Source organism: Aspergillus puulaauensis, chromosome 1 (genome assembly GCF_016861865.1).
Source record: "Aspergillus puulaauensis MK2 DNA, chromosome 1, nearly complete sequence".
NCBI classification, from domain to species: domain Eukaryota; kingdom Fungi; phylum Ascomycota; class Eurotiomycetes; order Eurotiales; family Aspergillaceae; genus Aspergillus; species Aspergillus puulaauensis.
The window spans coordinates 2,258,850-2,283,276 of record NC_054857.1 but is presented as its reverse complement, the minus strand read 5'-3'; the positions used below and the strand labels follow the sequence as shown (position 1 = coordinate 2,283,276).

Below are 24,427 nucleotides of genomic sequence, written 5' to 3'. Positions count from 1 at the left end.
CTAGGTAGTGTTACCTACTTCATAGATATTTCTACACAACCAAATTCCCAGAGCCAATCACGCACTCCACTCGCAGTGCACAAAGCAACGCCCTCTGGCCCCGCACGACTGAGCAGGTTTCCAGCCCGTCAGGATCGACAGCAGCGTTACATGGCCGGACTGACATTCATTCGCAAATGCAATCCCCCCACTCCCCGGGCGTCTAAAACTCGCGCTTTAGTAAATCCCGCGATGGCGTTCCCGGCCTAGTTCTATCGCTTCCAATCTTACCGGGAGGGGTCAAATCTGGCGTAGCGGGATTCCGAAATCTCTGCCTCTTCTTTGTCGTTTAACACGCCGACGAAGACCTCGCCGGCTTGACTATCCTGTGTGCACCTCAGTATGGATGTCCCGGTGTCTCGCGATGGAGATGGGAAGCTCCAGGACCCTGTCATCCAGTCTATACCCGACACCGAGATTGGAGCACATGTCAATGTCAATCTCGAGCAGCCCACGGCCCCTGACCAGTTCGAGGAGAGCTCCCGCACCACCCGCTCAGAAATCTGGGCTTACTATGCGTGCGTGCTATTTGAATCTCACCGGACTCCCTGCTGAACCCTGGCCAGTTATTACATTGGGAACAACGGGCTGTCGCTCTTTAGTGAGTCTCCAGACAAGACCTTGGCGAAAGCTTAACCAGCAGCGAGTGTTACGGTATTGACTAACGGTTTAGATTTTGCACCCACTGCTTTCCAAAACCTACTGTCTCAGGCTGCAGGCGATGAGGGACTTTTGCTGTTTGCTGGCAAGCAGCGATCCATTGAAAGCATTGTACTCCTCTGCAATGGGATCTCCTTCGCTATCCAGGTCGTCGTCTTCCTCATTATCGGAAGTTTCGCCGACTTTGGGACCTGGCGGCCGAATATCCTGATCGGCTTGTCAATTATTGCGTACGGCATCGGCTTTGGCTGGCTGGGCGTCCATGACCCGGAGAAATGGCACATCGCGATTGGGTTATACATGGTCGGGCTGATCGCCTACCAGACAACCCTAACATTCTGGACAGCTGCGTTCCCAGGCCTAGCGCGCAATACTCCAGAGATGAAGGCCAAAGCAGATGAATACCAATCCGGGAGTATCTCGCGAGAGGAGTACGACTTTGCCGACACGATGAAGCGCAGCCAGTTGGCCAACATTGCGTTCTACGTGCAGTCTGTTGCAGAGGTCTTTATCCTCGCTATCATTGTTGGAATTATGTTCGGGCTTCGTGTCGATGACAGCGAGCAGAACAATAACTGGGGGCTGAGCGTGCTTATTGCGTTTGCTACCGGTGTTTGGCTTCTTGTTTCGCTCCCTTGGTTCTTCCTTGAGAAACGGCGGGCTGGACAGGATACGATGGGTCGGAGTATTGTGGTTGCTGGGTTTCAGCAGCTCTATATGGCCGTGCAGCAGATTTGGAAGCTGAAGCAAAGTTTGTTGTACTTGGTTGGTGAGTTCGACGCTGGTCCGTATCATCGGTTGCAACTTATACTAACCAGGGCCACAACAGGGTACTTCCTTCTCGGCGACTCTCTCAACACAACTGTCACTGTGATTGCAACCCTGCAAAACAGTATAGTAGCCTACAACACACTCCAGCTAACATACCTGTTAATAGTGGGTATCGCAGCGCAGGTGAGCCAACCCCCTACTAAACGTCCTTTTTTCCCCCATCAACATACTAAAACAACAACCCAGGCAATCGGCATCTACGCCTTCTGGACAATTCAAAAGCGTTTCTCCCTGAGCCCCAAAGCAATGTTCAACGCCGTCGCTGTCGCCATAATCCTGCTCGACGGCTGGGGCATGGTCGGCATCTGGACGCAGCGCTTCGGCTTCCACAACAGCTGGGAAGTATGGCTCTACCAAGCCTTCTACGGTCTCTTCGTCTGCCCCTGGTACAGCTACAGCCAGATCATGATCTCGGAAGTGACGCCGCGCGGACACGAGTTCCTGTTCTTCTCGCTGTTCAGCATTATCGGCAAAACAAGTAGTTTCATTGGCCCGCTGGTCTCGAGTGCTATTATCGATGCGTCGCCAAGTCATAATTCCAACATGCCATTCTATTTTTTGTTTGGGCTGAGTGTGTTTAGCTTTGCGGGGCTTGGGGGGTGGTTGGATTTGGCGAAGAGTAGGGTTGAGCAGGAGGCGTTTTTGAGGGAGAAGCTGAGAAGGCAGAGGGAGGCGGAGACTGAGTCAGAGGTGGATGCGTAGTGGGAGGGTTGTAGCAATGTACGCACTTGCATTTTGCTGGAGGCTATTCTGTTTACTTGCTTGTTTGCTTCTTATTTACTACTGCGCTTTATTAGAGGGCGAGCAAACGCATGACCCTAGATGGATATGTTGCTAGATTAACTACATACTATAGCCACATGAATTGACGACTGTTCAAAGGTTTAAAATGCTTTTTATATTGATATTGGTTTTTGAAACGCCTCTTCCTAGGACGCGAGGGATGCTGGTAAGGCGAGGACAATAGAAAGCGTGTGTATGGTTTTTATATATACTTCTGCATAGTCCCATAAGTGAGTGGACAGCAGAATTTGTCATGGTATATTGGTCCTAGATCTGCTAGAAGGTGTGGTTTTGATATTCCTTTTGGTAGAAGAGAAAACGCCAGCCCATGCCATGCCTCAGCGCCGATTATTGGAGTATACATCAGAAGGGGTCTAGCGAAGACAAAAAAGAGAACAATGTAGCAAGCCAAGAAGACAAACGATAATGGAACGTGAACAAGCATCATGGGTTTAGATTTATGTTGATTCATTCTTCGTCCGACTCGTCCTTCTTCGACTTGCTCTTCTTCTTCTTCTTCTTTTCCTTCTTTTCGGACCCATCGACTTCTGGCTCTGCTTCCGCGTCTCTCTTCCGCTTCTTCTTCTTCTCTTTCTTTTCCTTCTTCGCTCGCTCGGCCTCTTCCAACTCTTCGGGCGCCACGAAAGCCTTCTCCCGCTCCTTCATCTTCTCCTCGCGCTTTATCCGTTGCTTCTCCATGACTTCTTCCTTCTGTGCGCGGTCCTTGGCCTCCTTGGACAAGAAGTACTCTCCAGACTCGATCTGCATATCCACCTTGCTCTTTTCTGGTGCCGGGGGGAAAGGCGTGTATACCTTCTTCGTCTTGTCGGTGACCTTGAATGGCATGCGACGCTTGGAAAGTGTGCGCTTCTTGAAGTTGGGGAGGAATCGATCCCACGATTCGCCAGCTAGGGTGGGGTCCTTGGCGAGTTCTCGTTTGATCATGAGTTCTTTGATGTGGTAGATTGGATGAATGTTCGCCATGCAGTCGTCAACGATTCTTCGCACCTCTTTTAGACCTTTGAAGGGGCCCATCGCAGCCACGGTGTTTCCTTGAACGAGGATGTAGGTGTCTGTTAACAGTTCGAGGGCCTTGAGCGTTGAGCCCTGGGGCCCGAGGATACGTTGGCGGCGCTTGACGAAGCGTTCTTTGTTGCGGACTTGGTTTCTAATTTTCATGACGTCGCATGCGACACCGTCTTCGAGGATTTTCAGAGCCTGCAGCCGAGGTACGGTGTTAGCTTGCGGGCTATGCAATAGCTTGATGATGAGGGTAACTCACCTGTTGAACGGGGACACTTCGCGATAAAAGTTTGATTAAATCCCGGGCCTTAAGAATCGCTGCTGGATCGAAGGTCTTTCGGGTCGTCTTCACGGTCATGCTACCCTCCACCAAATCGAGAGTACAGGCAATTCCATTCTTCTCCAACGCTCTTGTTACAACAGGCCATGCTTCCTTCAAGTAAACTTCGCGATATTTGGGGAATAACGTAGCGAACGAGGATTCCTCAGCGAAGCTACCAGCGGCGTTGTCTTCGGCTTTAAAGGTTTCGATCTAGCAAAGCAAGTACAGGTTAATACACATGGGGGCAAAAGGGCGAAACTATTCAATGGTAAGTTTACCTTCCATTTGTCAATATCGTCCGTGTCCCACGGCTTCTCCTTGTTGTTTGTGGAAGGCATCTTTGGTGTGCTTCTGTTGGTGAAGACTAACCGCAAGATAGTGAACGATGCGAAATTCTTTTGATGGCGGAAACATTTTTGGCTCCACTCCGCTCGGCCAGCCACTTACTATAATAGGACTATTTATGCCTTAAATTTCAGGTATTATTAAGGAAGCGACACATCATCCGTCCTCCCATCGGAGAGATCCAGATTTCCGCCGTAGGCGCTTAAGCGCTCGATCTTTCTAGCGCGAGAAATGCTATTTCCTGCGTTATGCATAGGCCCCTCTTCCTTTCTGTTTCCCCCTTCGTTTATTCCAAGTTCTAGACTACGCCGAGCGAACTGCGGAGCAGCCCGTCGTAAGATCGACCCAGCCCAGAGCTCGCCCCTGGAATGCACGGGCGGTCCCTTAGTGTTGGATCCTATCCCTGGTCATAAGTCGATAAATAGTACTATCCGTATTTCCAGGAGAGGGCTTAGCCTGACCCCTTTTCTACCATGACTCTCAGGAGCTCCAAAAGATTATTGGTCTGGACCATGGTCGGACCAAGGTCTTGTCCCCCGGAAGTTGGGCTGCAAAATATCGGGTATCTATTTTTCTGACCGTGGTTTTGGGAAAGTTCGCTGAACCGAAATGGTAGTTCGAACCAAGTAGATGAACTTCGCCCTGATAATCACGTATATACTGTGAAGCTTGCGCTTTTGCTAATCGGTTTGGGTTGAGGTGGGAGCATATCTGTGTTCATTATCTTGAAAGTAAGCCTTGCATCGTGGAATGGGATTTGGTCAAATGGTTTTTGACAGAAGTTGTATCTCAGTACATCTTTCAGATGGTAGAAATCAGATGAAGCTTGTGGGAAGAGTTGGTATCAAGATGACTAAAGAGCATCGAGTTGGTGCCACCGGCCAGAGGGGACACTGTTTGGCGGATGGGATCTGTGGATAGCTAGCCTGATGTCAGATAGATTGCAAAAAGCAAAGAGAGAAGTGTTGACACAACCGCGTACCTGTACAGCGGATGAGGAATGAGGTTGAAGTGCCCTTTAAGTGGTTGGTGATGTAGTGTGAGCAAGTAAGGTTCGTCCGCACCCGCGACCAACCTTGGTCCTCTTGTCACTTTCCTCCATCTTACCCCCATTCATCGTTCCCTCTACATCCCCTTGCCCGTTTCACCCCTATTGTCATTCTTCTTCCCTGCTTGGAGCGATGGCTATGGCCCACCCTTCAAGGCCTTGGTTTTGGCCTCCTTCATCGCCTCCAATTCAGTTTTCCCGTGATGGTGTCCCATAGGCGCCGCCGATCCCACCAGTTACTTTTGTTAACTCAACAACTAAAAGTTCTCTGAATAAACGGCGGTGACAGAACTGTAATAGAAGTGTGTTTTCATTCATCTTAACCCAAGGGTCTTCACACCTTGGGCCTCACGTTCTGGGGAGATGAAGGTGAACTTGGGATTACCTGCAATAGGCACTTATCAGGGGCCGAGCCTGACAGTTAAGGGCATTCTAAAAGACCGCTTGCAGCGCTGGGCACTACCACTGTATATGTCGTGGGTATTTGTCTTTTGGATTTGACGAGAGCAGGGATCTTTATCGTTTGAAATGGTGTTCATTCGACTGACCACTTTTGAGCTGAACTTCTTAGGCCACTAATTTGCGCTGCATTTTTTGTTTTCGACATGGCTTTTGACGAATCTTGACATTATTACTCGGAATAGCCAAACATAGCACAAAGACTGGACACCACTTGAAGCCTTCCTGGCCTCCCATCCAGGCAAGACAACTATCCTGTCGGTCAAAGCCGAGGTTTTCGACCGATACAAACATACCTAGACGTTCAGTTTGATGCAACTCTCCTTGGGGCGATGGACCTACAGTGGAAAGTAAGCTTTAAAACGAGGATCACTCGCTTCTTTCTGAGCTTCAGATAGCATATCTCGGTATTGCGGTTGCGGCATATGGAGACATCGAGTCATAGGATACAACGACAAAGAAGCAAGAAGTCTGGTGATATTTTCACTATTCATTGCCCCTATGTCTCGGTTTGTGGGATCTGATATATACTGTCAGTATAATGCCCTGACACGGAAATGGAAGTACCACCGGGTCGCTTACTGTCAGGCCATGCGGAAAGAGGTAGAGGAATCATCTTTGCATCAACTTCCGTAAAGCCTGATGCGGTCAAGAGGGTCTTCAAACGAGTCCCTACTCGAAGATCCTTGTCCTCTTCCATAGACCTCATGAGATTCGAGCTCCATTGTCTCAATGCATGGCCTTCGCTGATGGAACCATTGTCTGATTGGACATTGAAGTATATTTCGACCATTTGTACCCATCCTCCAGGTTTCAGGACTCTATACCATCCAACCGTTAGTCTCATGTTGTCAAAAATCTGTGGCCTCGCTAGCAAAAACTAGACCTTTTGATGTCTCGAATATACGATGGCCATCGGGACCGATTGATGCCTCCTGCAAGAAGTCTCGAGTGGACAAGGTCGAAGTGATTCGGGGGAAAGGTGAAAGGCCGGTTCAAATCATCCACCTGTTAAGAAGCACATTAGCATTCACTGGTCAGGTCTCCCACTGGATGAAAGGGGTTGGCCACGATTGGCTCGAAGGAAGGAATGGTCACGAGGCACCCTTGCAACACACCTATTGCCGAGCAAGTTTTTGAGCGTTGGCTTTTCCGTGAGCCGGTATGGGTGAATGTAAGGCAACTTACCTGGAGCCAAAGGTTTTCCGGGGTATCGTCTGGATTCATGAAAGGGTAAATGTCGACTCCAATAACCTTCCAAGAATCAGATATCAGCTAATCCGGTTCCTAGAACAGCAATATCGGGTAGGAATCTGAACCTCGCAGTCTGGATTTTGTTCTGCAACATCAATGGCCCACGACCCGCTACCATAGCCGCAGTCCAGAACTCTTCGCAAGCGAGTGATCGGAGGGAAGACAAGCCGGTGATCAAAAACCCGGATGAAGATCAGGTGTTGAAGATCCAGCCGCTCCGCTTCATCCTATTGATAATCAGCGATGGGACATAGATCCTGTGCACGGCAAACAAATCTTACATCGTCCACGGGTTCAAACGAAATCTTGTTGTCGATCGAATACTGCTGATAGTCCCGACCTTGAATGGATATAGTGCGAAGGTATTCGTCGTCTAGCTCTTCTGTTTGCGAATTCGGGCTCCTTCAGGGACAGAAAGTCAGAATCTCTCAGAAATGTGTGGCAAGGCTCGAGAAATCGGTACGTCATTATTGTCTGTTAAGTGCTTGGGGTAATTGCTGATTCTGCGATGCCTAGTGGGTTAGTTCGAAGAAGGAGAGGGAAACTTCATAGTAAGGTGGGATGTTGAAATTATACCTTGTGGCGGGTGACGCGCGAACTTAGTGTGGTTCGAGTCTTTGTTGAAGCGATCGATGTGGCAGAGCAACCCGTCGGCATGGGAGTAAGGCGGACACGGGCAAATGGGCAGTGTTTTTTTGGCTCTTGAGATGGCCTGGTGGAGGATTCCTACACGAGACTCCCCTTTTTTTACCACCCATGTACGAAACGTACAGACGGTATGGGGCCTGGCCTGTCTGGAGACTTTCTCGTGACGTTCTGGTGAGTCCACGGCGGGTACATAAAGCAGGGTATGTGAACGAGTTCGTCCCAGTGAGACAGAAGAAAGTTGCGGCGGATGCCTGATGACTTACGCTATCGTTTGCGGCCACCGAACAATGGCAGTACTCTTTGCTCAGCTGAAAAGCATGTTTACTTCCTCAGGTATGAAGTAATTGCATGCAGACAGTGTTGCTAGGACGGAGGGGTTGGTGGTGCGCCCCAGAGTGGCACAGTCAACGAATCGCAATAATACAACGCCTACCTCACCCCAAAGACCGCTATCGTTTGGCTCTAGGTCTTCGATAATCGGCCCCGGGTAGCCAAGCAAGTCGTCACGAAATCGTTTGCATTCTAATTTGACTCACCTTTAGCCCAAATGTATCAGCCAGCCATGACCAATCTCCTGGCGCCGGGAACCTGCAGTCTCGCTGCATCCTCCCCGCGGCTGTCGGAATATTGGATGTGAGAATATTAGTCAACCTCAAGGAGACGAGGCCTCCACATAATCAGTCACGGGAAGATTCAACAGTGGAGATGCTATGAGCAAGCATTACACTGCTACGGTAATGCGATAACATTTGGGAACATATGCACGTCAGGAAGGCGACCAGATTCCAAACAGGAGTCTAAATGACGAACCGAGGACTAGCCATGTCATCAACATGGCAAAAGCGTAACCTGCATGTCCGGGAGGAGCAATGATTCGCAAGGAAACACTGAGAAGGCCAATTGGAGCAAATGGTCAAGGAGCCATTTATCGTTTACGCAGATGAGGCCCTCTTAGGGCTTAGAAGGGCCCTTGTGTCTATATTGTGGCTTGATCTTGCTGTCGTCTGTGTCTAACGAGCCGCGGACATACCTAGACACCATATACTAAGATTGGTCCAAAAGATTCTTCATTCTTCTGGCATCAAGAAGCGTCCCCGACCTCCAAAATTGATGGGGAGAATCTCGAAAGACCAAGCCTTATGCACAGGTCAGTGCACAAAATTTGGGAATAATGACGAACTCACATAATCCTCAGCGGGCCCATAGGGAAAAAAAAAAATGAAAAAAATCACAAGTCCCCCCTCCGAAGGGTGATTTAGCCTGCAGGATTTGTTGGATACTTCTTCCTTTTCATCCATCCCCTACACCAACAAGCTGTTCACCGCTCCTTCAAGGCTTGCTCTTTAGCTTGGGGTTATGAAATAAGTCAAACTAAACGACCAGCCGGACGGGTTGCAAACCGAATCGAGAATAGCAAAGAGGCGAACGAGCAGCTGCTTTGGAAGCCAGCCAATGACATCAGTGGCCTTTTCTGCAGACCCTCATCATGAACAAGTTCAGCGACGGGGTCACATCCTGTAACGGCTGTGGAGACCCGAAACGGGCCAATTTGCAGCAAGTATCTCCCATGTTTTCACGTTAGGAGGCACTGGCAAGGGACAAGAGTTTAGTTCAACTGGAGTGTAGGTTTGATTTGCTCCCTTTAAGTCGGGTTAAGCGAAAATCAGGCAATCAGCGGCCTGAACACGGTGGCAGAAGACGGCACCGTGGACGAAAAGCACGGAAAGCTGACGTCCTGATTCGAATTACTGCATGGAAGCGGGACACACTATCCTCGAATGGATAAAGTGCGAAAACGACGGAGGGGCGTCCTCTTGGGCATATTATTCATGTAGGTCGTCGGGGGGTTCATGCATGTCAAGTCGGTTCCAACTGGCCCAGATTGATACAGAGTATACCCAAGTCGTCGGGTCCAATACAAACGAGTTAGCATTGATATTGGACGAGGGTTTCTTGGTAGGGATTAGGGAACCCAGAGCCACGGTTCACCTTCGGGAAGCAGAGACCGGATTTGGGGCGGTTGGACCCGCGTCCACTTAGTGGGTGTGGCCCCGCGCCGAATTCCCTCTGGACCTCCTGGAGACCCAGAGCAAAGATTATACCTCCTGCCTATCATCCTGCCAGGCTCAGTATTCCTCTCCGGTGTTAAAGTGTAGTGTTCTTGAAATCGCGGAATAAATAATACTATTTATCACCTATTGACACTGGTAACTAAGCCCAAGGGTATTCCCATTCCGAACCTATTGAGCCAGCCCCATGCCGCCCACAGTAAAACATACATAGTTACCCTTCTTCGAACCTTGAACGCACTTAACACAAAACATGAAAATTCCCGAGATCAAGAGATCAACATCGATCAACATCGATCCCCATAATAAACCCCAGCGCCTAGCCGAATGAAGGTCATTAAAAAAAACATGATATCTGATGTGGGTATCCCTAGGAGAAGCGCCGAAACTAGCATAAGAGAGTTTTCCTCCGTCACGTAACGATTATTCGATGAAAGGGCCCGAGGCGCCTCGGGCGACGTCCAAACATCTTTCTACACCGAGGACGGGCACGAGGTTAGTCCCTGGCTCCCTGCGGGGTTACGTTCTGTTGGTGGATCAGCGCAGGGATAATTCGTGACACGACGCTGCGGTGCTGGTGGGTTAGAAATAGAGCCCGAAAATGCTCATACGCACGACCGCGATGACGAAATAGGTTTGTCCTATCATGGACCCTGCCGGCAGATTTCGGGTTGCCTCCTTGACTGACTCAGTCCTCCTTACTGATAGAGCTCAGGGCATGCGCTAGTTTCAGCAGGACGACGCTCTCCGTTGCGGCGAAGTAGTTCAAGCTGTGTATTATGAGTGTTAACAAAGTGAGCGGCGATTGGAACTGGAAATGCCCGGCTGACGGGCTAGCAGGATATCTTGCTTACCTGTCCATGAGAATCCGGAGATGGCGGTTGAAATGGTCCTCATATCGCTTCAGTGTGTCCTCGAGTTTCCCTATTCGACTCGGATCATAGCCTCGGCCGTCAGAGGTAGCAGGGTTTGAGCTTAGCTCTGGGTCGGCTGAAGTCAGAGCGCGTCCCAGTGGTGACGAGGTCCACGACGCGAACATCGTGCAGCAGGTTAGGAGCTTTGAATGGATCTAGTTGGGACACGGACTGTCAGCAACAGAAGGGATTTCAACAAAAGAAGGAAGGGCATACCTTGAGCAGCTTAGCTTGCGTCAACATGCATTCTTTAAGACAGGTGTCTAGAAAATCCACATGGTCTTGCATAAGTTCATCAACAGTTCGGTTGACTTGTTTAGTGCCGTTTACGGTTACTTCCGACCCGTCTGCGTCAGTACCGTTCATGCGATTCATAAGATTTTGCCAGTTGGGTTCAACTACTTCTGCGGTGCAAAAGTAGAGTAGCTGCTGGACAAAGACAAGCATCTTCGACCGGAGAATCCAGGCGCGCCTCTTCCACATCTCTAGCCGTCGGTCGGATGACCTATGGCGCCAGCCCATAGTTTTGCTCTGGTCCAGCCAGGCAGATGATAACATGGTCTCGAGATGGCGAAGTGATAGCAAGTGGCGGAATATGAGTTGATATCGGAGTACTGTTTTGCGACTGATAACCAGGGATAGTGGGAATGGAACGGAGTAATCAAGCTCGAGAGCATCAAAGCCAACAATGTCCTTGTCGTCATCGCCGCCTGCTTGCGGCGCTTGGTACTTCTCCAATGCCGCCTCTGGGTTATCTTGGTCAATCCCAGAGACGCTGACAACTTGCATAAGCCATTTGGTAAGCCCAATTTTATTCATCCGGACCTTTACATCTTCCTTGAATGGATCTTGTGCGGCGATACTGCCTGGTTGGCGCAGCACTAGATCAAGGAGCGACTGCAGCTTGCTTTCGTTAACGTTTTTAGCAGGCTTGCGGAGCTCGGATGTCCCAAGCTCGAGGAAATAAGAGAAGAAATCGGAGCGGTCGAGGAAAAAGTAGTGTTTAAGGGAGCGGAAGCGAGTGGTGAGAGAGTTCTTGGTCAAGAGGAGGTTCAATAAGGAAGCATTGGCATAGGTATACGCGGCGTTCACGTTCTCTAGGAAGCGAGGGTCATCAAATGTTTTTGGGACATCCTTAACCGCCTTGCTAACGTCCACACCTCCACACTCCCGTACCACGTTCAAATATTTGCCTGCTAGAAGAACCTTGTCTCGGACGCTATCGAGCTGCGGGGGCACTTCATTATCGCGGATAGTATAGCGCTTCTCCCAGTACTCGTCCGTGTAGTCTTCTTCCAGCTTCTCTCGCTTAATCCACTTCTGCTCCTTGACGAGAAACTCCGCGTGAGGGTCTTTGATTCCTCCATGATGAAGCCACTCATTGAGCATTGTCATGTATGGCCTGCTAGCTTCACGTAGGAGCGTTTCCAGGAGTGTCTTCGTGGTTGGATCGCCTGAAAATGTTGCCAGCCGCTCGGTCAGCAGCCGCAAAACATTGCCTCCTTTACATATCTTCTTGCTAGACATTGCCCCAGGAATAAGATCACCCCCTTCTCTGAGTTGCTCAAGAATATTATCAACGTCATCAAAGTCATCGATCGACTCATCGAGATCCTGATCCAAGAGACCGTTTCGTCTGAGCAGCTCTTGACCTAAAGAGTATAGCTGAGCTAGACATTGGCTGGTAGGCATTGTATGGAGATGGAGTAGGTGAAGAGTGAATGTTGGGTTGTTGAGTAGCTGAGACTCTAGCTGAGCAACGAGGATCAAATAGTCCTTCAGTAGTTTCCGAATTACGGCACATAGCGCGTGGCTCACTGCCCCATATTCCGCGCGACTTTGGACTTCCACAAAAGCTTCAAGAGCACTGTAATGCGTCGCCATTTTTAGCATGGACCGCGTGAGGTCTCTCAGCGTTGGATCTAATCCAGACGGTAGCTGGAAATCCGGCCCTGTTAAACGGATCTTTTCCGTGGTTGGGTCATACTGAGAGTGATATTGAATATATTGGCCCTCGAATCCCATGAACACAAATAGAAGATCTTCCAGTATCGCTTTTTCTTGCGCATCGGTAGGCAGCTCGCGTAGCGGCGTCGGATGAAGGGACTGAGGCAGCGCAGAGGCAAGCGGAGGGGCAGATACACGAGTTGCTAACGGAGCAGTAGAGTAGGGCATCAACGAGGCGTGCGGGTTCCATGGTGCTAGATAGCAGGAGTCAGTATCGCAAAGATCCCAGATTCTGACGAGTAGCTTACCATCCGGGGTCTCCTTCTCCTTCTTCCGAACATCAGGGCTATGGTTGGTCGCCGTATTCGGCCGCCTCGAGCGCGACTTGTCTCCATCTCCTCGATTTCCTGCGCTGGGTGACTCCCTCACTGGGTGCCTTGTTCGGGTTTGAAGCTTCTCTTTCGTCTGAACTACATGGCGTTCGGTTCGCTTTTCAGATGTGACATGATCCCGTGGAACTTTGCTCTTCTGAGACGACGTGCTTCCACGATGATCCATATTTTCTGCTTGTAATGGGGAAGCTGTGCCGCCGCGTAAACCGGGCTTTTCACCATCGCCGACGCGACTGGACGAAACGCGGGGTCGTGGTGGGTTCATGTGGCTGGTACGGCGGTCATTGATGGAAATAGACCCCCGATATGAATATAACGAAACCGACTATGCATAGATAGGGGGAATTGGCAGGGTTTTCGCACCGAAGACGAGGTATTCACTTGATCATGGTCGTCTTGAGCCATCCCGTTGTTTGGTTGGAGCGGTGGGTGTGGTTTCTGCCTTGCTGCCTGAGATCTCCGCCAGGCACTTGCGACTTGCGTAGTCCATCATCTTCAGAGCTTCATCCAGAGCTCCAGCTTCCCTACACCCCCCCGATACCTCCATCTCCTCCACCTTGACGACTAGTCTTGAATATCGCTTCGACGGCTTTGCTCGTACACTCTCTGTTTATCTCCATTGTACCTTTAAAATAACTCAAGATGTTCATCGCGCGATCGGAATACGGTAAGCTTCATCTGACCTCCCACTTGGAACCCCGGCGACCTAACGATTTTGCTCGCAGACCGTGGAATCAAGTATGATACCTTCTTCGTATAACTTCCGAGTCACTCTAGCGCCCATTCTAAATATGATCATTACAGCACCTTCTCGCCCGAAGGACGTTTATTCCAGGTTGAATACTCCCTCGAAGCTATCAAGCTCGGTTCGACCGCCATCGGTGTATGTCCCTCGTTCCTCCCAGCGTCTCTCGCCATGATCTTGTACCCTCGTTTATACGACAATATTTCCATATATTATTTCGGCCATGGTGGGAACAAGAACGCTGACCGCCTAACAGGTAGCAACGTCCGAAGGTGTCATCCTGGGCGTTGAGAAGCGTGTCACATCTACCCTCCTTGAGGCGTCCTCTGTCGAAAAGATCGTTGAAATCGATCAGCATATCGGATGTGCCATGTCCGGCCTGCAGGCAGATGCCCGATCCTTAGTTGAACACGCCCGTGTTGAAACCCAGAACCATGCCTTCCACTACGCTGAACCTCTACGGGTCGAGAGCTGCACCCAGGCGATCTGTGACTTGGCCCTGCGATTCGGAGAAACTGGAGATGATGAGGAGAGTGTCATGAGCAGACCCTTCGGTGTTGCTCTTCTAATTGCTGGCATTGACGAGGATGGTCCTCAGCTGTACGTTGCCCTCCCTTCCTATATGCTGCTGGCTGCTTGTTTGCATTTCCGAAGCTATATTATTATATGTTTCCTGGGCCGAACATATTCATTAATCCATCTTTTCCCTGTTTTATTCTAGATATCACGCCGAACCTTCCGGTACATTCTACCGTTATGACGCAAAGGCCATCGGGTCCGGAAGTGAGGGGGCACAGGCAGAATTGCAGAACGAATACCATCGTTCCCTGACACTTCCCGAGGCGGAGACACTAGTTTTGAAGACACTGAAGCAGGTTATGGAGGAAAAGCTAGATGCGAAGAACGTCCAGCTGGCGAGCGTCACCAAGGAAAAGGGCTTCCGTATCTACAACGATGAGGAGATGGGGCGTGCTGTGGCGCAACTGGGTGGAAACCAATAAGTACGGTTTGGAAACAGAGTCTGCGATGGGCCCGTCATAATATTTGTGTGCTATACATCGCAGGGTTATCTTTCACTCACATAGAAAAGAACAATGAACTCGTCTAATGACCTTGAAACAGCTACTTTCTCTTCGTTTATACGTAACTTGCATATATTTGGGCATCGGACGAATGAATATATGCGACTTTTATTTTACTAAACGCTGGTATCATATACGATAACGATATATACACAATTGTTCTCCACCTGGTACACTAATCACCGGATTTTATAAACACATGGCTTTAGAACAGCCGCCTCCTCCTCCGGCGACATTCCATTATCCGCAGAAGCTGGCTTCTCAATGAACCTCTTCTTCCCAGGACCTGGCGCCGCAGTAGTAGATGCATATTTGCCCTTGGTCGGAGCACCACCTTGCTTCACAAACTCCAGCTTCACGAACATCTTGTTCGACTTATCCACAGACTCAGATTTGAGAACAAATCCTCGTGTCCTGAAAACTTCAATGAATGCAGAGATGTCAGTCTCATCATCTGGCGCAGGGCGGGAGTCTTCCGCATAGACGTCCGCGTCGTCGACATCTGACCCGGCATCATCATCACCACCCTTCTTCTTATTGAGCTTCTTCTTCTCGGCTTTGGTAAGGGTCCGTTTGGCGCCGATTTGGGCCTTTTTGCGGACGACTTTTCCAAAACGGCTTTTTACCTCGCTGACCCAACATTCGCCTTTGCCATCGCCGCGGAGGACTCGCCAGGCTTCCTCGACGAATGAAACCCAGTTAGTGCCCATCAAGCTAAGACAGAATATAGCAATGTCGACAGATCCATCTTCGGTGGGTAGGTTGGATATGTCGGCTTTGGTGATTGGTGAGTCTTTAGGGGCGTGGAGGTCAAAGCTGAGAAGCTTCAGATTCAGTTTCTTAATGGAAGGAATCAGAGCACGGTGGAGTTGTGCATCACCACAACCAAGGTCGGCGATGGTGCATGCACCATTCGGTCGTCGCGGTAATTGAAGGGCCCGGGATTGTTGGTTTGGTTTGTTTCCCTTTTTCGGAGCAGATGAGACGGCTCCTCTAGTGCGGATGGCACTGATGTACCCATCAACAGGGTTCAAAGGCCACGATTCTTTGACCTGGCGAGAGAAACCAGCATGGTACTCTTCGAAGAGCTCTGGGCTCGTGGTAAACAGTTCGAGGGCCTTTGTGGACGGGGTGGTATAAAGGGTTTCGTTCAAGTGACGGAAGCGGGAAGAAATCAGCTTTTGCCGCATGGACTGCTGGAGAGGTGTGAGAGTAGCCTCTGTCTTTGGCGGGGCCGATGAAATCGATTCAGCAGCAGTGCCTTCATTGGAAGTTGCTTGGGTTTCTTGTTCAGCCTGTGGTTGGGCCCCCTTATTCTTATTCCTCCTCTTCCTCTTTGGGCCCTTGCTCTCTTCAGAATCCTGTCCCACAGGTGCTGCTTCTGATCCTTCAGCGGCCTTTGAATTTAGATTTTGTTTCTTCTCCTCCTGTTTGCGCTTCCAGGGCTTCTCGGCCGGCCCAGGCTTGGCGGAATTGGGCTTTCCAGGCTTCGATCCTTCAATGTGACGGCGGTACATTTGATCGACATTTCTCTTGGTGACCTGATCATCTCGCTTGCGCTTCTTCGGGCCCGCATTGTTATTCGATTTTGGCGGGTCGTTTGACTGAGTTTGAGTTTGCGGCGCGCTCTGCGGTTTGAGAGCAGAGGCCGAAACAGACCAACCAGGTACTGCAAACATGGTTGCAGCCAATTAAGCACCTATATTTCTAATGGCAGATCAGCTGTAATGAGTCCAATGGTCTGCGTCTTGTAAACAGACTCAAAGAGCGATCATCAAGTGTCCGGAAATCTGCAAGAAATTTTTGGTGTTCGGCCGTAATTTCTGCCGTTGTGTAAAGGCGGTACCATTAACCTCCCACCGCCTAATGGATGATCATCGCAGTATACCTCAAACATTTCATACTTCATTTTATGGACTCGATAACAGGGGGAAGGTACTTGAAATCCGCTAACTTCCCATACATGTCCGTATGATTTGTATGTTAGGCCTCCCAAGAGCTTGAATCCTGCGCAGAGGCAGAGAGCCTGAAGGATGATCCTCGCCGTCGATCTTTGCAGGAGTTCTGGAACGTGATGGGCCAGAGCCAATCAAATGCCATCCGTGGCTCGAACTGGCTCGTGCACCACGAACAAACAACTGACGTTCAGTTCGATCTCCCCGCAGTCCCATCCACTGCCCATCTCCTCGGAGCTGTTGTCTGTTGTCTGTACTCGATCCACCTCGCGCCCCCTGTAGTCCCTGATTATGGAATCTGTCCTCCAGGGGAACCCGCTTTTTTGATATGGAGAATGTGAATCCCATCAACGAATTCCCGCCAGATACAGAACCGAGACCTGAACCGACAGCGGCCGACCAATCCAACAGGAATGCGTCAACGCAGCAGGTAGCTGCTGCAAAAGTCGCGAGGAAACGCACCAAAACTGGATGCTTAAGTACGTTCATCGGTGGATATAACGTCTGCCTTGTTGAACAAATCCATTGACCAGATGTAATCAGCTTGCCGACAACGCCGCATCAAATGCGGCGAAGAGAAGCCCGTATGCAAAAACTGCACCAAGTCGAAACGCGAGTGTAAAGGCTATGCCCAACGATTGATATTCAAGAACCCTTTGGGTGTTCCTGGGATCCCGAATTCCCTTCCACCACAGCCCGTACCTCCGTCCACCCAATATGATGGCCAAATCGATTTCCAACTCACATCGGCTGGCACCCATGGGCCGGTGCTGGCCCCGAAACTTCCTACAGTCCCTGGTTCAGAACATAGACCACTACCACAATCATCTACTAGTAGCTTTTCCCAAAACCTTCACGCCGCTGATGCTGCCTTCTCCAAACAATTCAGTGTCCCGGCTCAGACTTTGCTGCCAGATACACCATCGACTTACAGGCCCACAAACCAGTTGACTGGGCTAGGTCAACATAGGGAAGAACCATCAACTTACTCTTCAAATGACTTCTCTCACTATCCCGCCAACGAACGCGGTCCCTCCCAACCTGAGAGCGAGATCTGGACTACCCAAGAGCCGGCGGGCTCAATGACACCTTCCCAACCTCTTCAGAGTGTACACGTAAAGCTCACCCTCATTTTGATCGCTCCCCCCCCGGCAAAGCTGATCGTATTGTTAGGTTCCTGGACCGGCTCACACGCCTCAAGATGCGGCATTGCATGCACGTCAAACCTCAGAGCATCGAAGAAGTGCCCCGCATTCCCAATTTCTTTCACCTGTATCACCATTGTCACCATTCAACTATATCGAGGAGGAGGAGGAGGATGATTATTACGATGTTGAATCTGATGAGGAAGCACAAGACCAAGTGGCCATACAAGACTTCAACCAGTTGAATATGGTTATGGCTTCTGCAAATCGGGATGTGGGACGAGCCCGTCTTTTTACTACTTACTTGGACGAGGCCAATATGTTGGCTTTCTATCAACCGACCTTCGGCTCCTCTCCATTAAACAACCCAAAGACAGCACAAATCTTTCTTCACTTTATCCATGCCACTGGTCCAGCATTATCGGTTTTCGAGCGGCATGGGACTGATCAATCTACCATGCTCGGCGCTCCAGTTCCAATGGCGCAGCAGGGCCTGTGGACGTATACGCTTCCTCTCAAAGCATTTCAGCACCAGGCATTGCAACAGGCTATTCTAGCCCTGGGAGGCCTACACATTGCGTATTTACAGGATGCCCCATCCACGGCCTCGCTCAAACATTATCAGTATGCGCTAAGAAGAGTTGGTAAAGCGGTCGGCCTTCCCGTGCAACGGAAGCAATTGGGGACACTGGCGGCCACGCTGCTTCTTGCTTACTATGAAGTAATGACAGCTGATCATTTCAAGTGGAACAACCACCTTGCAGGATCTGCTCAATTGATCCGCGAGATAGATTTTGCCGGCATAACCCGCGATCTCCGCGCGCAACGACGCCGTCGGTGGCTTGAGCGAAGCAATACCAACAGCTTTTTCGAGGATATATATATGTTCAGCAACTCGGCGTTTAGTGATGATCCCTTTGCTGAATTAGAGATGGGAATCGATGGGAATATCGTAGGAAGTTTACTAGGACGCGCCGTCAATTACGACCAGTTCGGACAGGTTGAGGAGGAGAGCACCCAGTCCCGAAAGCGACACTTTACCCGAAAAGATATTGAAACCTTCCGGGTCCAAAGCGACCTATACTGGTGGTTTTGCAAGCAAGACTGGCTGCAAAGTCTTATCAGTGCCGGCCCATTATTTTTGCCATTTCCACAATGGGGACAATGCCCTCCGCGTGCGGGCTTGGGGCTAAAGAACGATCTTTATGGCTCTGCAGACCACTTGCACTTGCTCATGGGCCGACTTGCGGACTTTGCCGTACGAGAAAGGAAAAGGAAGGTAAATGCAGCCAAAGCCACTGGATCAGAATGGAAGCCGGATGCTAGATTCGGACGGTTCATGGCTCGATTTGCCCCGCGTCCTGCAAATACAGGACAGGCGCCGCCTAATTTTCCATCTGGTCCTCCAGGCGGCCCCACTGGAGCTCCTCAATCTGGTGGCTTTGGTCCACCTCCTGGTGCAGACTCAAGGAAAGGGTCTCAAGAGTCTCATAGAGGTAGTATGGGCCCCCCTAATTCGGCTAGTGCCTCGTCTGGATCCTCTCCGAAAGCTCCTCCTATGTACGGCATGGTCCCGTCAAGCGGGTCTAGGCAATTACCTGCTGCTTTCGCAATCATGTCAGAAAGACGTGACTCACATCAGCACAATGACGAAGATGATGACATGTCCTACGATGAGGCCGAAAACGAGTGGGAGAGCATATTAGCGGCATTTGAACTGTTTGCCCAGTCACTTGGTCCCGACTTCTTGCCTCTAGCGGCCGATATGACCATGCCAATACACTCCCCATTCGGCCTCGCCATTCAATACCACACACTCAACATGGCTAGCCTAATGGGGTTTTATTATACAGGCCGCCTCGCCCTGCTTCGACTACACCCAGCGATGCCACCCGCGATGTACGTAGCGGCTGGGTACGCAGCCAGTACAACTGGAAGTTTGGCTCAAACCATTGGGAGGATTGCAGCAGGCATCTATGGTGCACAAAACGGCCGTGGCGGGATTGAAGGATTCAGCCCGTCGGTAGGATCCTGTTTGATTGAAGCAACTGTACCCCTTTTCTTTGCAGGTGTTCAGTATATGGCACCTGATCAACGTGACTGGACCATCGCCGTCCTGGGTGACATTGCCCGTCTGACCGGGTGGAAGACTGCTAGCTCGATTGCCCGAGGGTGTGAGAGAGCCTGGATGGCCGCTGCACAACAAGGACGTGGTCCCCCATACGAGCGTCGAGAAGGGAGTACCGTGCCGCAACCGCCGGTCTGGAGGTATACAGGTTCTGTTGCTAACACCGAGAGGCGATTTATCACTATAAACAAGCTTCCTCCCACCTGGGCAATGGGAATCCTGAGTATAGATGACCATGATTACGAGCAAAATGAAAAGGACCGTGTACAGGCTGCCCACATTTGATGTCAGGGCATGTAGGGCTGTGACACCACGTCTGCGAATATTCAGGAGATATATATATATATGTATAGGGCATCTACAAGTGATATATATTTTGCTTCACTTGGAATATCACTTTCTTGCTTATATGCAGTACTTTCGATTGGAACGTGTCTAGAACCCACACACGCAAATGCGCTTTCGTAGTGATTCATCGCTTCACTTACAGCAAAACCAGCAGTTGTCCTCTGACGTTGGCTTCCAGGTGACTGCTGCTCTGCTTTGTTCCTGCAGCAAACACTCGTATGCTGGCGATACGCCAACAATGCCAGCTCGGGCCATGGAGCCCAGTCGCACAACAGGGCCTTCCCCAAAAAGCCAATTTAGTTTCAGTGCAAGGCCAGCGCTTCCGATGGAGCAAGATTAAGTGGGCGAGAAGCGTCCATGTTTCAGGTACCAGTGTAGATCGCAACGGCGAGACGCAAGGCATGCATGGACCACCACTTTGGGCAGCGCCTGCGCAGGCCAACGTACAGCCTGTGGGCCTATGGAGCCCTCCAGCATGCTGTCGGTTGGAGACAGGGGGAGAATGTGAGCCAGGAACAGTGTCCTACTATGTATACACCTTTTTTGACAGAAAACGCCGGCAAACAGGAGACGAACGAGGCGCAGACAGAACCAGCCATAGAAAAGGAAACATTACCGTACTAGTTGTATGATGGTTACGCCTATATTTAGGACGCAGTGAAGACGATCCCCAGACTCAAACGGACGTCATCGCTCAGCAATTATAAAGCACTAGGCAGCGCTTCAGTCTTTTTTGCTCCTCAGCTCTGAATTACCTTTTTTCTATCCTCAGGCGCCATTGAAGTGCTCTCTGCTCTCTTACAGCGAATCTATCTTGCATACACGGCTCAACATCCCCTTCTCTTTGTCCTCCTCACCCGCGGTTCTTTTGCCCCACCACACCAAATTGCTGCCTGCGGTTCCTGTCACCCGCCAGCATCACCCACGGTACGCCCACGCTGACTCCTGGGTCATCCGATACTATGGGCCGGTTCTCCGAATCCCTCTCGTCCATGTTGGACGGTGGCTCCGACTACCATCCTCGTGAGTCGCGTGGCCGCCATCACTCTCGTGGACCTGCGGTTCTCGACCGACCACCACCGCGCCGGTTTGAAGACGAGGTCCGCTGGGATTCTCGCATACAAGATCCCGATCGCTATGGCCCTCCTGCTCGAATGCCGAGCCGGCATTACGATGATGACCACTTAGCTCACAGAGGCGCACTGGTTCGCCAGGAGCGCCGTCATGCTGAAAGTCCCCCTCCCCGACCGAGGCTGCTCCGACGACAGTCCTCGTTGGATACCTTTGATCGCGTGCCCTCCCGCAAGATAGACGAGTACTACCGTGGTTATCGTCCAAGAGCCCCGCCCAGTCCGCCTCCGCTCCGCCGTGCGCCGCTCCGAGAAGAGTACGAAGCCATTCGGATTCCAGAGCGGGAGCCTAGATACCGAGAGAAGGTAGAGGAAACGAAACCGTATCCGCGCAAGGGAAAGACACGCATGCCAGAGAAACTCGTTCATCCTCGCGCAATCCGGGAGTTCGGCTACCCTTACGAGGAAGAGGTACCGCCCAACGAAGACCACACTTTCTATTCTTGATACTGACGATTGTTAGGGTGACCTAGTCATTATCCAGCTAGCTCTCTCAAAGGATCAAATTGATGCTGTCATTGAGAGAAGTCGCGAGATCAGGCGTCAGGCTGAAGGTGCTAACCACGTGCCAATTATCTACTAAACGTACGGACTGACCATGATTATAGCCATCCCTATAAGAGCGCGGTCTCCCGTCCGAGCGACTTCTAGGCGCAGAAGATCTGAGCGAGTTGTGATGGACACCTATTCGCCCAGTCCCAGAGCCAGCGAGACTCTGATAGTCGAGCCGTCGCCCAATCGATACCTCTCACCTTCTCCGCGAGGGTACGATTATTCCACATCTACGACGAAGAGAACAGTTTCACGTTCACGTTCGATTTCTATTCAACCACGCCGCCGCCGCCACTCATCACCCCCGCGCATGTTGTTGGAACGCCGCTCCGAGCGCTCTGACAACCCCAGTCACAATGCCTTGGTCATACGTCCGCGGGATAGCGATAGTGATCTTGATGACTATGCCATTGACCATTACAGGCCGCCATTTGACCCGAGCACTGCGCTATATGGCGATGGCGACCAAGAAGAGGTTTTGGAAGTCAAACGCGATCGCAGAGGTATGTTTGCGAGCGCAAAAAGTCCTCGGTCGAGCATTATAACTGACATATGCACTAGGGCCGTCCTCCCGAACTGTCCGTCGCATGCTTGCAACGATGACTTAACGCTGGTGCTGGGCGTATTGCTAATTTGATGACGACTTTCCTATGATTTGCGTGTTAGTGATTTTGTGGATGATCTCGGGTTTTGATTCAGGGGTTTGTCCTGTTAGTCTTCAGAGTTATGGAAGATGATACGATGAATGGGAGTATGTGAGATACCAGGTTCTGATAATAATGCTATTCTCTATTTCTCTGTTTATATTCGAGCACAATTTACTTTTCATGACTGCTATACGTTTAACTATATATACTTAGTAGCTGTCAACCTGTCACGTGCGCACGCACCACCCCTTACACCCTGCATGTGAAACAGAGGCAGTGGCGGTGCAAGGCGGTGCGGGAGGCCTCGACTCGCTCAAGTGTCCACTCTCCATCTTTCCCCAAACAAACGACACACAAGACAGCAGTGCTTCTACTCTCTAGTCGCTGACCATACATTGTTCCTTTCTCTCCATTTGACCAGCTGGACTGTTGTGGCCTGTATCAATCATGGATAAGTTCCAGGCATTTGGCAAGAACTTCAGGTGAGATAGACGGCAGCCTACATGTTTACATTTACCCCCGAAGCCGTATCTGGTTATTATAGATGGCCCGCAGACTCTTTTGATCCATGAATACTGACATATCCGTGGTGACCTTGTTTCTGACAGTGCGAACTTCACGCCCTTCGCTGCGCGCACACAGCAGTTGATCCGGGAGCAGCTGGGCCAGGTTGAGGACAAGACCCAACTCCCTGCTGAGTACATCGACCTAGAGAAGCGCGTTGACGCTCTGAAGCTGGTGCACCAGAAGCTCCTTCAGGTGACGTGCGTTTTCCGCCTGAAATTTAACTGTGGATCCGCGTTGATGTGATGATGTATCTATAGCTCCCAATACTCAAACGAAGCCTACGACTATCCACCCAACATCCGCGAGTCCTTCAACGACCTAGGCCGCACCATCAACGAGAAAGTCCAGCTCCTTTCGCAGGCCAGTACTCCCGCCGAAGCTCAGGCCGCCTTGACCGCTCCTCCGGCCGCCAAACCCCAGCCCAAGACCTTTAGTCATGCCATTGCGCGTTCTTCTCTAGCTGGATCCCAGACCCTCGCGACCACCGCAACCGGCGAAGACCCTCTTGCGACTGCTCTGGAGAAGTATGCGCTTGCTTCGGAGAAGGTGGGCGAGGCCCGTCTAGCGCAGGACGCTCAGATCCAGTCACGCTTCCTCGCTGGGTGGAACACCACTCTTAACACGAACTTGATGTTTGCTGCGAAGGCGCGCAGAAACGTCGAGAACGCTCGTCTGATGCTCGACTCGGTTAAGGCCAGACACAGCGCTGATTTGGACAACCTGAGCGAGGAGGCTCGCTCTGAGATCGAGCAAGCCGAAGATGAATTCGTCGGACAGACAGAGGAGGCTGTGAGCGTGATGAAGAACGTACGTCTACCCGCTGTCTGAATCTGAGGGGGGAGTAATTCAGTGCTGTTGCTAATTTATATTAGGTCCTTGATACCCCCGAGCCCCTGAGGAACCTAGCGGATCTTATAGCCGCACAGCTGGAATACCACAAGCGGTCCTATGAGATTCTTAGCGAGTTGGCCCCTGTTGTTGACTCGCTTCAGGTTGAGCAAGAGGTAGGACGCGCCGTTCCATCTCTGCAAAGCTAAGCTAACAATATATCACAGGCCAGCTACCGCAAGAGCCGCGAGGGCGCATAGATGAGAGTGATCAGTGATATTTGTTTTTTGTGTCTACTCTATCAACCACCCGTATCTCCTGATTTTTTTTCTCCTTCCGCCCAGTCTACCACCTTTCGTGACCTATTGTTTTGGACTTGTAAGGACGTTTGATATCCCTTGACGGTGGATGTGGTTTTAATCGAACCCTGTAAATCCTTCATCGAAATTAACCCGTATTTTCAGTTATTTTCCTAGTCACTAGATGCTATTGCCTAAAAAAAGGCAATTCTATATTTGACCCTTCGTTCTATCATTGTAAGCCTCAGTCACGGCTCCAGTCCAACT

At 50.7% G+C, this 24,427-nt stretch overlaps 9 protein-coding genes across 9 annotated transcripts; 6 read left to right on the top strand and 3 right to left on the bottom strand.

Moving 5' to 3' along the window:
- Nucleotides 1-381: 381 nt before the first annotated feature.
- Nucleotides 382-2,232, top strand: APUU_10889A (MFS transporter; the record flags this gene model as incomplete). Its single annotated transcript, XM_041705806.1, has 5 exons — nt 382-557; nt 606-640; nt 713-1,468; nt 1,529-1,653; nt 1,717-2,232. 5 exons carry the CDS (start codon nt 382-384, stop codon nt 2,230-2,232), a joined length of 1,608 nt encoding a protein of 535 aa, XP_041550255.1.
- Nucleotides 2,233-2,781: 549 nt separating this feature from the next.
- Nucleotides 2,782-3,996, bottom strand: KRR1 (KRR1 small subunit processome component; the record flags this gene model as incomplete). The annotated part of the gene is made up of 3 exons (XM_041705795.1): nt 2,782-3,531; nt 3,596-3,868; nt 3,937-3,996. The coding sequence occupies 3 exons, from the start codon at nt 3,994-3,996 to the stop codon at nt 2,782-2,784; spliced, it is 1,083 nt and encodes a 360-aa protein (XP_041550254.1).
- A 2,604-nt stretch (nt 3,997-6,600) lies between these two features.
- APUU_10887A (uncharacterized protein) lies at nt 6,601-7,018 on the top strand (the record flags this gene model as incomplete). Its single annotated transcript, XM_041705784.1, has 2 exons — nt 6,601-6,743; nt 6,802-7,018. The coding sequence occupies 2 exons, from the start codon at nt 6,601-6,603 to the stop codon at nt 7,016-7,018; spliced, it is 360 nt and encodes a 119-aa protein (XP_041550253.1).
- A 3,151-nt stretch (nt 7,019-10,169) lies between these two features.
- On the bottom strand, nt 10,170-12,999 carry APUU_10886S (gamma-tubulin-complex subunit SPC97; the record flags this gene model as incomplete). Its single annotated transcript, XM_041705773.1, has 4 exons — nt 10,170-10,251; nt 10,336-10,550; nt 10,612-12,596; nt 12,651-12,999. The coding sequence occupies 4 exons, from the start codon at nt 12,997-12,999 to the stop codon at nt 10,170-10,172; spliced, it is 2,631 nt and encodes an 876-aa protein (XP_041550252.1).
- A 377-nt stretch (nt 13,000-13,376) lies between these two features.
- On the top strand, nt 13,377-14,480 carry pup2 (proteasome core particle subunit alpha 5; the record flags this gene model as incomplete). Its single annotated transcript, XM_041705762.1, has 5 exons — nt 13,377-13,401; nt 13,460-13,472; nt 13,539-13,617; nt 13,736-14,079; nt 14,201-14,480. The coding sequence occupies 5 exons, from the start codon at nt 13,377-13,379 to the stop codon at nt 14,478-14,480; spliced, it is 741 nt and encodes a 246-aa protein (XP_041550251.1).
- Nucleotides 14,481-14,740: 260 nt separating this feature from the next.
- RRP8 (25S rRNA (adenine645-N1)-methyltransferase) lies at nt 14,741-16,240 on the bottom strand (the record flags this gene model as incomplete). The annotated part of the gene is made up of 1 exon (XM_041705751.1): nt 14,741-16,240. One exon carries the CDS (start codon nt 16,238-16,240, stop codon nt 14,741-14,743), a length of 1,500 nt encoding a protein of 499 aa, XP_041550250.1.
- A 604-nt stretch (nt 16,241-16,844) lies between these two features.
- APUU_10883A (putative C6 finger domain protein) lies at nt 16,845-20,074 on the top strand (the record flags this gene model as incomplete). Its single annotated transcript, XM_041705740.1, has 3 exons — nt 16,845-16,995; nt 17,060-17,631; nt 17,690-20,074. The coding sequence occupies 3 exons, from the start codon at nt 16,845-16,847 to the stop codon at nt 20,072-20,074; spliced, it is 3,108 nt and encodes a 1,035-aa protein (XP_041550249.1).
- A 1,025-nt stretch (nt 20,075-21,099) lies between these two features.
- APUU_10882A (uncharacterized protein) lies at nt 21,100-22,427 on the top strand (the record flags this gene model as incomplete). Its single annotated transcript, XM_041705729.1, has 4 exons — nt 21,100-21,678; nt 21,731-21,821; nt 21,876-22,322; nt 22,381-22,427. 4 exons carry the CDS (start codon nt 21,100-21,102, stop codon nt 22,425-22,427), a joined length of 1,164 nt encoding a protein of 387 aa, XP_041550248.1.
- A 486-nt stretch (nt 22,428-22,913) lies between these two features.
- On the top strand, nt 22,914-24,121 carry APUU_10881A (BAR domain-containing protein; the record flags this gene model as incomplete). The annotated part of the gene is made up of 5 exons (XM_041705718.1): nt 22,914-22,948; nt 23,075-23,230; nt 23,291-23,840; nt 23,906-24,037; nt 24,089-24,121. 5 exons carry the CDS (start codon nt 22,914-22,916, stop codon nt 24,119-24,121), a joined length of 906 nt encoding a protein of 301 aa, XP_041550247.1.
- Nucleotides 24,122-24,427: the final 306 nt, after the last annotated feature.